A 14,373-nucleotide genomic window follows, 5' to 3' on the forward strand; every position below is an offset into this window, starting at 1 on the left:
GATGTGGGGTCTTTGTCCAACTTACAATAAGAGTTACTGTCACTTAGTTGTCTAATTGATTCTTTGTAGTAATTGTCTTTGGACATCACTACTACGGCTCCACCCTTGTCAGCGTTTTTTATAATTAACGTGTTGTTATGTTTAAGCTGAAAAAGGGTGTTCCGTTCTGCTGTAGTCAAATTGTCAGGTTTTTTGTTGGAAAAAGTGTATCCCTTTGCTAAAGTCTGCAGGTCACGCTCTACTAATTTTTCAAAGGTCTCTAAGTAAGGTCCCTTGTTGTATGTTGGACAAAAGGTCGATCTATTTTTTAACCCTGAATGTTTTGTATGTGTGAGGAATGTAGTAAAGTCATCTATTTCTATTTCTTCTTGTTCTGCTAGCAAATCGTTAAGATCTTGAACCCTAGTGAGCTCATTGAAGTCAAAGGAATGCATGCTCGTCGCACCCACCCGTGGCTCCCGAGGAGAGGCCTCGGGAACCCGAGGCGGGGACGAGGGGCATGCAGTCTCTGATCTATTGTTGAACCATTTCTTTAGTAATAATTTCCTAATAAATCTTTGAACATCAATTACAGTGGTAAACAAGTCAAAGTTGTCATTCGGCGCGAAATTTAACCCTTTGTTTAGTAAATCAATCTCATCTGGAATAAGGACTGTCCCAGAGATGTTTATAACATTATTCTCATTTGGATTCAAATGTCCATCTTTCTTTTCTTTTCTTTCTGACTTTTTTCTTTTGGCCGAGCGCCTTGTTCTCTTGAACAGTTTTTTGGAGCCTTCGATTGATATGAAGTGGAGGACTCATATCTCCTGGTATACGAGGTAGATGGTCTAGAGTCCTGAGCGCTATTCCCATGTGTATACCTCTCTGTGTCTGTGTCATTAGAAAAGGAAACAGATGAAGGACGTCCTTCGTTGTCTGAAATATCAGACATACTGGAGTTGTCAGCTTTGTTTTTCAGGATGGACTTATTGGGTGTAGATTTGTTAAAGTTGTCTCTATCTCTCTGTGGGTGTCTTTTTTGATTTTTGTTTTTATATGCATTTCTATATTGGTTGGGCTTTTGCCACATATAGACTTGATTGTGTCATTAAGTCCTGTTCCATTGATTTGATATGTTTACTCAGTTTCTCATCACATGTATTATATTCCTCAAAGTTTTGTAAATTATTCAAATTCTTTTGAAGGTCTGTGACTGTCTTTGATGTGGATTTCTTCTCCTCTACCTTGTGTTCTATTATCAGGTCAATTAGTTTGAATGAGCATTCATCTAGGAGTTTAATCCATTTTAGCTCAAATTCTTTTGTGGGGAACCCAAAAGATGGTGTTTTGGTAATACGTAATCCCCGTGGTAGTCTATTCATTGACCGATAATTCTCTAATGTCGTTATATCCCACCATAGTCGTATGTCTATTGATAGGGCTTTCTCGAATCTGTTAAAGAACATTGGTAGGTCAATGTCATCATCATCATCATCAGTTGGTAATGTCAGTCCTTCAAAGACCTGTGCTGCTTGTTTACTGCGTCTAGAGTTGTCTGTGCAAATGTGTGCATACGACATGGACTTGGATTGGCTATTGTCAGAGTCCTCAGATAAAACATCCATAATCAGTTGCTGTCACCATGTGTCAAATGTAAAAAATGTATATATTTCTTGATAGAAGATAAGCTGAAATCCTTATTCCAATAATTGATAAGATCATCCAGTCATGAGCTACTATTAGGTTTGTGTATACAGCAGTAGAAGAACAGAGTTCATCAATAGTGCTCTAAATGACTATGGATAATGACCTCTATTACGAGGCATACCCAAAGGTCAATATCTCCGACTGAGAAGGCTTTGTTCTACTGAAGAAGCCTTCATACAACAGTCGGAGATACTGAACGAGAGGTTCAGGAACAGAGGATATCAAGAAACAGATATACAGTCTGCATTTATGCATGCACTGCAATTAAATCGTTCAGAACTGTTGAAAAATACAAAACAGAGGAAAAAAACAATAAAAACAAAGATCACAGAACCTGAATCTGAGACCCCGCTCTTCATCACCACCTATAGCAACCAGGCCAGTAAGATAAGAAGCATCATAGAAAAACACTGGAGGGTATTAGAACTAGATAGAGGGCTGAAATCGGTCACAAATAATCTACCAAAATTTGTATATAAAAAGGCAAAAACCATAGGATATCATCTATCTCCTAGCTTATTCACTGCAGGACACAAGATATCCCGAGATAGACTCCCAAAAGGCTTCCACAAATGTGGCAAATGTACATACTGTAGATATGCTACACCACTAAGTTCAGTTACTAATAAATATACGTGTCAGAAATACAAACTAAAACAATTTATGACATGTTCTACCAATTATGTTATATATAAACTTAATTGTGCTTGTGGTATGACCTATATTGGGAGGACGATCAGACCTCTAAAAGTGAGAATTTCAGAACACCTAAGATCAATAAAAAAGGAAGATCCTAACCTACCAGTGTCTAAACATTTCTCATATTGTCCAAAAGGCTCCAGTGACACTTTCTCATTCAGTGCATTAGAACACATTCCTAGACACACAAGAGGAGGTAATAGAGAGAATGTACTGAACCAGAGAGAAATGTTCTGGATTTATACCCTCGGGTCTTTGGCACCCGGGGGTATAAATACAGATTGGGAACTCAAGCACTTCTTGTGAAATGTATGTTCATTATTTCTCCATACATCAATAATTCTATGTTGAAAGAAGAACTAACCTGTTGTACCTAATGTTATGCACATCAAAAATAATGCATATATTTACAATACATCACAAGACTATTTAAAATATCATGATGTATATACATTGCTCTTCTCATATTGTCTTTATTTCCTTAAAAATAATAGAATGTAATTATAACGAGATGTATAACATATGCTTCACCCATTGCTTAGATATAGTCATCAGTCTTTCATAAATCACCTCGAGTATATCTGTGCAACTGTTCCAAATGTATACTTTCATGCAAAAAATTGGCACAATAGATTTTTACTGATATATTAATCCATCATGTATGATCGCAATATAGACTATACAACCCGGATCAATGATTTAAATTTTATCATTATAAACTATTTACATATGTCACCAGACACTCAAAAACGTTTACAAATATGATTGCGACCATACATTATGGATAATATCAAATTGTTTACAAAGAGTCCTTCAGTTTATGCATAGTTTATATGCTTTAGATGTTGTTTTTAACCACCACCTTTGATTATGTATGTTTTTTGTATGGTGGGGTGATAATGCTGGGTCCCGTTTGTAATTATGATTTCCCCATTGCTACGGAGTGATGACGCTGCGATCTCCATGACTACAAGCATAGCTTGTAAACAAACCATCCATGCATGGAGCCCGTCGCGTCACATCCGGTTCCTGACTTCCGGTGTCGTCACTTCCGGCCAATCGAGCCGCGGCTGTGAGCAATTTGAAACGCAATGAGAGGCACTATATCAAGGGGGTCCCAGCATTACTTTTTCACTCTCTGACGAAGCGCCAACGAGGCGTGAAACGCGTAAGAGCTCCCTCCATTTTCCTGACTGCACCATGATGTCCGAATAAAGAATATCTTTTAACCACAAGCTGCTTTCCTGATCATTCATGGCTGTGCTCTGACACACTGCCTCCAGCAGAATACCCACCTATCTACCACTTTTCCGGATGCACGCCACCAACAAGAAGAAACCAGGCTTTTTTCATGTGAGTTTATCCTTTATTCTATTTTGGAGGTATACACTAGGGTGGTTCAAGCGTGTGTGACATTGTCCTCATTAGGAGTGATGTGATGGAGCTTAACACTCTTCATTCACAACACCTCTAGGACTTCAATATATATGTCCTTTACACAGCGCTCACCTATATACCCAATACTCACCTGTACATTATTAGCCTGCATCAAGACATCTTCTATCAAGAATATCTGTATTGACATTGTTATTTTCATTATCCATAGTCATTTAGAGCACTATTGATGAACTCTGTTCTTCTACTGACGTTGAACAAATGTGTCAAGTCTGCAAAGACTGGAATAAATGGAATAGAACTAGAAGAAGTTGAAGACTATGTCTACCATCGCCGGCAAATAACAATGGCTGGGAACCTTTTCAATTAAATCAATAGGAGAATGAAGATGGGATGGAGCACATTTGGAAGAAACAAGACAATCTTATGTAGCCAGGTACACCCTTGGCTACTAATTCCCTGCCTAACACGTAAGTCCTGGTACCAGCGCAGGCAGTGTTAGGGTTAAATCTACGCCCTGCTGCAGTAAACAGCTCTTTTGAGCGACAAGGGGCTGACCTAAAGCCTAGGTAATGCCCCATTAGGGCTAAGACCTGGGGCCCCTCCATTGGTAACAAAAAGAGTCTTCAGCTCCAAATTCGTTATTTCTTCCCTCTCCCCTCATGGGAGTGGGGTGTGTGTTCTATCCTCTTCCCTCAGGGGGAGTTGGATGTTATTCTATCCTGGACCAGGGACCTGGTGTCAGGCCTTCCCTCCCTCAGGGGAGCGGGAGCAGCTACCCCATACTCCGCCAGGGAGAGTGAGAGACAAGGATAGATTCCTGGGGCCTCAATCCCCTATGGTTGATTCCGGGGACACAGAGAAGAGCATGTGCTATAAGGAATGTTGTGATAAAGTGTGTTAAATAAAGATCAAGTTCTGTTTTTACTCCTGCCTGAGGCTGCAGTCTTTCAGGGGGAGGGAAAGAGGTTTTCCGCAGTGACTGCAACTATCTGCGACAGGCCCTGTGGGAATGGAGGCGCTGTACCAGAGGAGGTGAGAGCTACTGATCCCAAAAGCCTGTCCTGTTCATCCCCAACTAACATCGACGGAAGCTCAGGCCCTTCTGTAAACCTGCAGGTGAGCACCACAACACCAGGTAGCAGTGAATCTCCCTTAGGGTGCCTCAAGGGGAAAGTTTTCGACCAGTGTATTCTGCCCCTACTCAGGTAAGGATGTGAAACTTGGACCCTAAATCCGAAGATAATTCAGAAGCTTCAGACAACAAAAAGATGCATGCTGGGTATTACCCGAAAAGTCAGGAAAAAGTCTGTCACATCATCACAAGGGGGAAGAAATTAAAATGGCCGTGGGCTGTACATATCGCAAGAAGAAATGACCATCGTTGGACAAAGATGGCACTCGACTGAATTCCAAGAGAGATTAAAAGACAGAGATGACGACCAAAAGTAAGATGGGAGGATGAAATCAGAAAATGTATTGGAGCAACGTGAAAGAGAGATAATTGCAGTACCTGGAAGATCATTGGGGAGACATTCATCCAGCTGTGGATCAACGAGGGCTGATGGTGATATATATATATATATATATTTCCCATTATGCCCCTTTCGTAGGCCTTTGGTGTCTCCTGTGAGCCCCTCGTGTCTCAGTGAGATACTGGTTTTAGGAAGATTTATACAATATTTCTACTTAGAAAGGGAGTGATGATGTCTAATAGAAATCCTTTTTTCTTTAACCCTTACAACGCTGCAAGCCCGGCCGCACTTGAGTGCCACCAGAAATCTGGCATTTTTGGTCTGTCTGACCGTGCCCGTTAAAGTTAGCATCTTTACCATGGCATACCGAGTACATCTAGGGCACCAAAAAGGTTAAATAGTAAGTGGAACTGTGTTTGCCAGTAAATGAGTAATGGTACTCGAAGGCTGTAAATAAAAAAAAGTTGTGGTACTCCGGACCCCCAAGAAGCATCACACTTCAGCCACTACATGTAACCTATGAAACACGCCACTGCCCCTTTAACCATAACTTGAGCAGAGAGCCCTGCAATATATTGCTCTATTACCCCAAGTGTAACCAGAAATCTCTTGAGCATCCCACTATTTTAGCCAGAGATGCAGCAACAATCACCATAATACCCCTCACTTGGCTGAGAACTTCAGGGCATTTATTAGCCGACCCGTGTGTCTGGTTAGAGATACACGAGGGAGCAGTGAAAAGGCGTAGAAAGGAAGGATGCTCTCTATAAACAATTCCCAGACTGCTGACAGCAGGGGAAAAGGGCTCTACCCACGATCCCCGTCATGCCCATCAGGAATGTGTGACATCATCACTAGGCAAAAGTGACCTTGTGTTTAACATTGGTAATCAGAAATAAATAAATCTGTCTATTAACCCCCTCCACGCCTGATACCACCAAAGCAATGTTTCATTAAGTCTTCCTAGACCAAATTCATAACCTTCATGTTTTTGGGCTCCAGTAAGACCAGCTGTACTAATTACACAAACCCCTTTTTGTGTGTGTGTGGTGAGCTGTGTGAGTTAGAGACTTCCATTTAAACTGCTTGGAAGTAGCTCCATCCTGCATGCGTAGGGGAACCACAGCGTAACCACCACAGCTCTATCGACTCCTATTTGGAAAGTACAGAAGCAGAGCGTGTACCCCCACCCGCTGTGTGCGTAACAGGTCGCAGTGTAATGTCCCGTTAACCATATGATGTTTCTGTGACTCTGACTCACATCCTACTGTATGGAAACAAAAACAGATAACAGCAATCAGCAGAGAAGGCCAATGTATGTGGCCCACCTACTCTGCCTATTTTGTTATCTGTTGTGAAGCCTTAGACCACATCCTTTAATGTTAAAGTTACCTTTCTATCAACTCCTATTCCACTTGAATTAGCACCCATCTCTCCTTGAAGCCTATTCTATGAATCAACTACTATTTTGATGAAGAAGTACGGTCTCACAATTCCCTGGAGCTTCACGAACTCTAGCTTGAGATCAAGCCTCTTCTTTGTCCGTGACTGATGCTTCCTGTACATTCTCCATGCCTCTGATGCATTTGGAGGTTTCTATACAATTCCCCCTCCTCTTTCCTTTATAGTGTGAGGTCCTTTAGTATTGTCTACATTGCTCCGAGGGCCTTCAACCTTTTGAGTGCCCCCAAGGTCTAGGGACTTTAGGGGCTCTATGACGCACAGGGTGTGTCAGGCTACAAATGCTCATTTTCAATGGAGCAGTGAACGCGATCAGAGCCGGAGTGGAGTACTCCGCCACCACTGCCTACGTCTCGGGAATCCTGATGGCGACCGTGTGATCGCTACGCCGAACAATAACGTGGTTACGGTGCAGAAAATGTCTTTTGGCACTCAACGGGTTAAAGAGACAATCCCAGTGGGTGGGAGGCGAGTTCTTCCGAAACTGAACCACGCTATTTTTGTAGCCCCGGGATACTTTTCCGTTTAGTTGTCGGTGTAACTTCCTGGGCATTTAACCCATACACTGCCAATGCCCGTGAGCGGCTAAGGGAATTGTAAGTTTGTTGCAATGACATTTTTAAACACTGATTTGTGTGTCAGTTTTGTGGTGTAGCCTTATAACCAGCTCACACCAGTTTTCTTTGCAAAACAAGTTACACTTTTATTAGGTATTGGTGCCAAGTGCATACTGCATTATGTCATGTGACTTCATCAATCTCATTAACATGCAACCAATGTGGGGATTTTTGGGGGTTATTCTTTGCAAAGCAGTACGTATGTAATATTTATCTACATCTTGTCTGGGTGGGCCATACAACATCATTTTTGACTACTTTAAGAAAATAGAACATCCAATGCATTTCCTTTTTATGTACTTCATGTTTTTAGATGAGAAGCGGGTCCCAAATTAGCGTTACACAGATCGACGCATTGCACATTTGTCATGTAATTACAGCAACTAAACATTGATGCACTCAGGCACGACTTATATTTTCTGAAGGCAAACAACCAAAGGTATCCTGGGTCACTTTAATTGGTCGTACAAAGGCTGAATATATAGATTGCCGCTTTCTATGACAGATTCAATAAATATGGTCAGTTTCTTCTGCGCCAGAGTAAAGTGACCTTTAGACCCCCCCGGTTCCAGAATTGCTTACTGGAGTTCTCCTTGCACATTTACACGGCCGTCCATTGGAAAGCCACAAAAGGTGACACTGCAGCTTCCTCTTGGACCCACAATATGAGGTGGCCATTTTGATTTCTCTTTACAGAGGTGTAACCCCGGTAATTGTCTCAGAAATCAGGGGCTCCCTGAAGCCAAAAATCACGCAGTTCAGCTCCGCAGAACCCCCCCCCCCCCCCCCCCAGTTTCAACTTTGACTAAAATAATAGTTTAAACTTGCAATATTATATTTCCTAAAGCTTTGGATGGTTTTTACAATGTTCATCTAATGTCTTCTGCTGATACCACCATGTGTCAATACTCAAATGTATGGGTAAATAGTTTCTGTTTTGTTCTAAGCAATTATAAAGCCCTCATTAGTCAAACGGATAAAAAAATAATTAGCTGACGCTTGAATTCACAAGACACGAAGAAGACGGAAACCATACATTTTTCAGAGGAAACTAATAAGCAAAATTGGGATTAGATTTCTCTAAAAAAGCCGAGTATAGCAATAAAATTGCTTAAAATTATATATTTTTGGCCGGCTACATGGGACTGCCACTTTAAAAGCGATTACATTTTCCTAAGGAAGCCGATTTCACGAATATACTGTTTAGTGACTTTTTTTTTCTGACTGCTATTGCAGCGTTGCCCTTTAACAAAAAAATAGTTTCAGTATTGTACCCCATGTCAACAAAATATAAACCCGTCGACCAATGGGGCAGATCCATCAAGCGCTGGTACGGGTCAGCGCTCTCTATCCGGCGTAAACTCCCATTGACTTGATTGGATCGGGGGGCGCTAACACCCGGCGTGCCGTGACTCTGCCGCTTTCAATCTCACGTTAACCAAGTAATGCCATGTTTACCGTGATAAAGTCAGAGCCGTAGGGATAATACAACCTAAAATGGCTACTCGCTCCACCCATAAACACCATGGTAGCATAAAACCCGAACGAGTCCGGTGCACCTAAGGGAAATATAGTTGGGTGCAAAGTAGGGACCTGAAAAACAGGATACTCAAAAAAAAACCCTAATTGCGGTGCACTCACAGTCACCATCGAACAAAGGATCAAACTTCATTTACTTGAGGGTGATTGCCAGCGCACTGCAATTAGGGGCGTTTTGGAGTATACTCTCTTTGGTGTCCTTACTTTGTACAGAACCGTATGGAGACTTCAAAAAGTGGAAGTGAATCAATAACAGAAATCGGTAAATCTAGAATGGCAAATAAAAAATACATAACTATTTCCACACTTCCAATACTGTTTGTTAGACATTGGGTCAGAGCTAATTGAAACCTCGTTTAAAAGAGATTCTTCAACATCTGTGCTTAAAAAAAAAACAAAACAGAAGATAAAAGAGAAAGTGGAACTGAGTAAATAAAAAGTAGCCTTGCAGTTATATTCTAAATAAAAAAGTAATGTTACTTCTCCATACACCCCGAAGCCATCACACCTTGCTGCCTGTAGCTTGCCAAACGATGTGTTACCGGGATTGTGTGAGTGGGGCTTCAGGCTGTTCCCTTGATTACTTACCGTCTCTTCCCAGCCTGCTGCATGTGCTCCGTTCTCTGTGCTGTTCTCACAGCTGTCTGACCTCCCTGCCTATCTATCCTGTGTTCTGTTTCCCCTACCCGCCCCTGTGAGTGATATAGAGGAACAGGAAGCTTTATACACACACACACAGCTGTTTAACCAGCAGAAACACACACAAAAAAAAGCTGTGTGTGCTGTGCACGCGCATAGTAACTGAAACTTCTTTGACTTTTGTCACAGAAATTGTATTTGTATTGGTGATGTTTTAATTAAAAATCAAAATACAATTTCATTGACAAAACGCAAATAAATTTGACTTAGAACGTGCGTACACATCCCTTGTATTTGCACTAAGCGTGAATTCCTTGTGTGTGTGTGCGTGTGACTCTGCGTGTGTGCATGACTGTGCGTGTGCGCGTAACTGTGCGTGTGACTGTGCATGACTGTGCGTGTGTGCGTGCGTGTGTGCGTGCGTGTGACTGTGCGACTGTGCGTGTGACTGACTGTGCGACTGTGTGTGGGTGCGTGTGACCGTGTGCGTGCGTGTGACGTGTGCGTGTGTGACCGTGCGCCTGCGTGACGTATGCGCAGCCCCCCTGCACCTCACATATCCCCCTAACCTATTCACCCCCAATACAGCTCCATGAATCCCACCCCAATACCCCCTGCCCTCCCCCTAATGATACACCCGAATAACCCCTGTCCCCCACCCCAAATGATATAGCCACACCAATACCCCCTGCCCTCCCCCTAATGATACACCCCATCTCCCCAGTCTAGGCACGCACTCACCGGGCGGCAGGAAGAGGCTGCCCCGGACCCTTCCCTCCCGCACCGGGCTCCGTGTCACCCCCTCCCGCATAAAGCTCCTCTCCTGGGCGGCCGTGGCCAGCAGGCGGCCGCACGGCTCGTCTGCACATCCCTCCGGAGCAGCCTCCTGAAGGGAGTCCGCGGCTGCAGGGACCACAGGAGCCCCTCGGGCTCTACCCCACAGAAGCTGCCGCCCTGCAGGGCCGGGGAGCGGCTCAGCTCCAGCTCCCCGCCCTGTACCGGCCCAGGGAGGTGAAGGTCTCCCCGCCCTCATCAGTCACAGTCACCTCCTGCCCGGAGCTCAGGCCTGAGACTGACCCGCAGCGGCTCATCCCACAGGCAGCAGCCGGGGAAGGCCTGCAGGGACACGGGCATGCACCGGGAGGGGAGGAAAGGCCGCGGGAGATCAGTGCCTGCATAGGGCCCTGGGGAGCAGTGTGGGCTGCGGTGTCCCTGTGAGGAGAGCCGTGGCGTCTTGAGCGTCGCCATGACTACCACGCTGGGGCGTGTGGGGAACGGCGCCGCTGCCAGCCGCATGCGTGTTTTTCCAGCGTCCCCATGACTACTGCGCATGCGCGGCATGGGTCGCCATTAGTAATGCGCATGCGCGCCATTGCAGCGGACGTATGGTGGCCGTTAGGAGCGGCGCCGGCGGCGTGCCGCATATGTGATCGGCCGTGTGGGGGGAGCGGCGCCGGCGGCGATAACAGCAGGCATGTGGGGGGAGTGGGACGGGGAGCCGTGACGTCACTTCCGTTTCACATTTCGCCCCCAACTCTCCCGTTTTACCCCATCAGAATAGGTGCCACTAAAGAAGCTTCACTTCAAAAACACATGTATTAACGCATCCTCAACTTCCGCAGAGCCTGTTCCACTCTCACAGACACCATCGTTTATTGTGCGTAGGGTTTGCCAGATGATGTCCCAAAATACTGGACACAATGGTAAAAGTTGCGACCCCCCCAATACATATACATATATACATATATATATATAAAAAACGCTCCCGAATACATATAAAATATAGCCCCACCTAAAAATACATATAAAATAGCCCCCCACCACCCCCATACATATAAAATATCCCCCCACCACACACACACACACATACATATATATATAAAATATCCCCCACCACACACATATATACATATCCCCACCACCCCCATATATATTAAATATCCCCACACCACCCCCATATATATTAAATATACCCCCACCTCCCCAATACATATAAAATATACCCCCACCTCCCCAATACATATAAAATATACCCCCACCTCCCCAATACATATAAAATATACCCCCACCTCCCCAATACATATAAAAAATACCCCCACCTCCCCAATACATATAAAAAATACCCCCACCTCCCCAATACATATAAAAAATACCCCCACCTCCCCAATACATATAAAAAATACCCCCACCACCCCAATACATATATAATATACCCCCACCTCCCCAATACATATAAAATATCCCCCCACCTCCCCAATACATATAAAATATCCCCTCCACCTCCCCAACACATATAAAATATACCCCCACCTCCCCAACACATATAAAATATCCACCTCCCCAATACATATAAAATATACCCCCACCTCCCCAATACATATACAATATACCCCCACCTCCCCAATACATATAAAATATACCCCCACCACCCCAATACATATAAAATATACCCCACCTCCCCAATACATATAACAATACCCCCACCTCCCCAATACATATAAAAATACCCCCACCTCCCCAATACATATAAAAAATACCCCCACCTCCCCAATACATATAAAAAATACCCCCACCACCCCAATACATATATAATATACCCCCACCTCCCCAATATATATAAAATATCCCCCCCACCTCCCCAATACATATAAAATATACCCCCACCACCCCAATACATATATAATATACCCCCACCTCCCCAATACATATAAAATATACCCCCACCTCCCCAATACATATAAAATATAGCCCCACCTCCCAATACATATAAAATATCCCCCCACCACACACACACACACATATATACAGTGTTCGACAAACCTATACATTTGCTCGCCCCGGGCGAGTGGATTTAACCCCCGGGCGAGTAAATATTGGCCCAAGCAGCACACGTTTGGTACTAGGTGGCGAGTAGATTTTTTTGTGAGGCGAGTAGATTTTTTGGTGATTTGTCAACCACTGCATATATATATAAAATATCCCCCACCACACACATATATACATATCCCCACCACCCCCATATATATTAAATATCCCCACACCACCCCCATATATATTAAATATACCCCCACCTCCCCAATACATATAAAATATACCCCCACCTCCCCAATACATATAAAATATACCCCCACCTCCCCAATACATATAAAATATACCCCCACCTCCCCAATACATATAAAATATACCCCCACCTCCCCAATACATATAAAATATACCCCCACCTCCCCAATACATATAAAATATACCCCCACCTCCCCAATACATATAAAATATACCCCCACCTCCCCAATACATATAAAATATACCCCCACCTCCCCAATACATATAAAAAATACCCCCACCTCCCCAATACATATAAAAAATACCCCCACCTCCCCAATACATATAAAAAATACCCCCACCACCAATACATATATAATATACCCCCACCTCCCCAATACATATAAAATATCCCCCCACCTCCCCAATACATATAAAATATCCCCTCCACCTCCCCAACACATATAAAATATACCCCCACCTCCCCAACACATATAAAATATCCCCCACCTCCCCAATACATATAAAATATACCCCCACCTCCCCAATACATATACAATATACCCCCACCTCCCCAATACATATAAAATATACCCCCACCACCACAATACATATAAAATATACCCCCACCTCCCCAATACATATAAAAAATACCCCCACCTCCCCAATACATATAAAAAATACCCCCACCTCCCCAATACATATAAAAAATACCCCCACCTCCCCAATACATATAAAAAATACCCCCACCACCCCAATACATATATAATATACCCCCACCTCCCCAAAACATATAAAAAATACCCCCACCACACCAATACATATAAAATATCCCCCCACCTCCCCAATACATATAAAATATACCCCCACCTCCCCAATACATATAAAATATACCCCTACCATCCCCATATATTAAATATAACACCCCTACCACCCCATACATATTAAATATACCCCCACCACCCCCATACATATTAAATATACTCCCACCACCCCCATACATATAAAATATACTCCTACCACCCCCATACATATTAAATATACTCCCACCACCCCCATACATATAAAATATACTCCTACCACCCCATACATATTAAATATACCCCCACCACCCCCATACATATTAAATATACTCCCACCACCCCCATACATATTAAATATACCCCCACCATCCCCATATATTAAATATAACACCCCTACCACCCCCATATACATTAAATATAACACCCCTACCACCCCCATATACATTAAATATAACACCCCTACCACCCCCATATACATTAAATATACCCCCACCACCCCCATATACATTAAATATACCCCACCACCCCAATATACATTAAATATACCCCCACCACCCCCATACATATTAAATATACCCCCATACATATAAAATATACCCCCAGCATCCATATAAAATATACCCCCAGCATCCATATTAAATATACCCTCACCTCCCCACCCCACATTGTACATTACCTATCTGCTGCAGGACACGGAAAGCACAGGAACATGTCTCTGGCTCGCCGGGGTGTGGGCTCCACCCTCGCTGTCCTCGGGTTGGCTGTCCTCTCCTCCAATCAGGGACTGCACACCAGTCATCCTTGCTCGTCCCGGCCCTCCCTCTCACTGCCTCCGCCCGCCATCTCAGCACAACGCATGCCGCGGCCGCCGCCGCTGACCATGCCAGCCCTCGCGGTGCCACTGCCGCAACAATGGTAATACCGGACACATAGGTGACCGGTATTACATCCAATATTATACCGGACAGGCAGCAAAATTACACCCTGCCAGGCAGGGACACCTGGCAACCCTAATTG

General features: G+C 43.8%; 1 protein-coding gene across 3 annotated transcripts in view; it reads right to left on the minus strand.

The window, feature by feature from the left end:
- The window catches only part of LIMK1 (LIM domain kinase 1), a 62,091-nt gene that overhangs the window by 37,181 nt on the left and 10,537 nt on the right, over positions 1–14,373 (minus strand). Inside the window, exon 1 of one of the 3 annotated variants that reach the window (XM_075594502.1) lies at positions 14,033–14,264. The exons of 1 other annotated variant lie outside the window; for it this stretch is intronic. In XM_075594502.1, coding sequence (XP_075450617.1) covers positions 14,033–14,067 — 35 coding nt within the window. In that variant the 5' untranslated portion in view covers positions 14,068–14,264. Of the gene's footprint in view, positions 1–9,463; positions 9,574–14,032; positions 14,265–14,373 lie in introns of those variants that run through there. One more of the 3 variants, XM_075594503.1, reaches the window with a different exon arrangement.

Source organism: Ascaphus truei, chromosome 3, assembly GCF_040206685.1.
Source record: "Ascaphus truei isolate aAscTru1 chromosome 3, aAscTru1.hap1, whole genome shotgun sequence".
Classification (NCBI taxonomy): domain Eukaryota; kingdom Metazoa; phylum Chordata; class Amphibia; order Anura; family Ascaphidae; genus Ascaphus; species Ascaphus truei.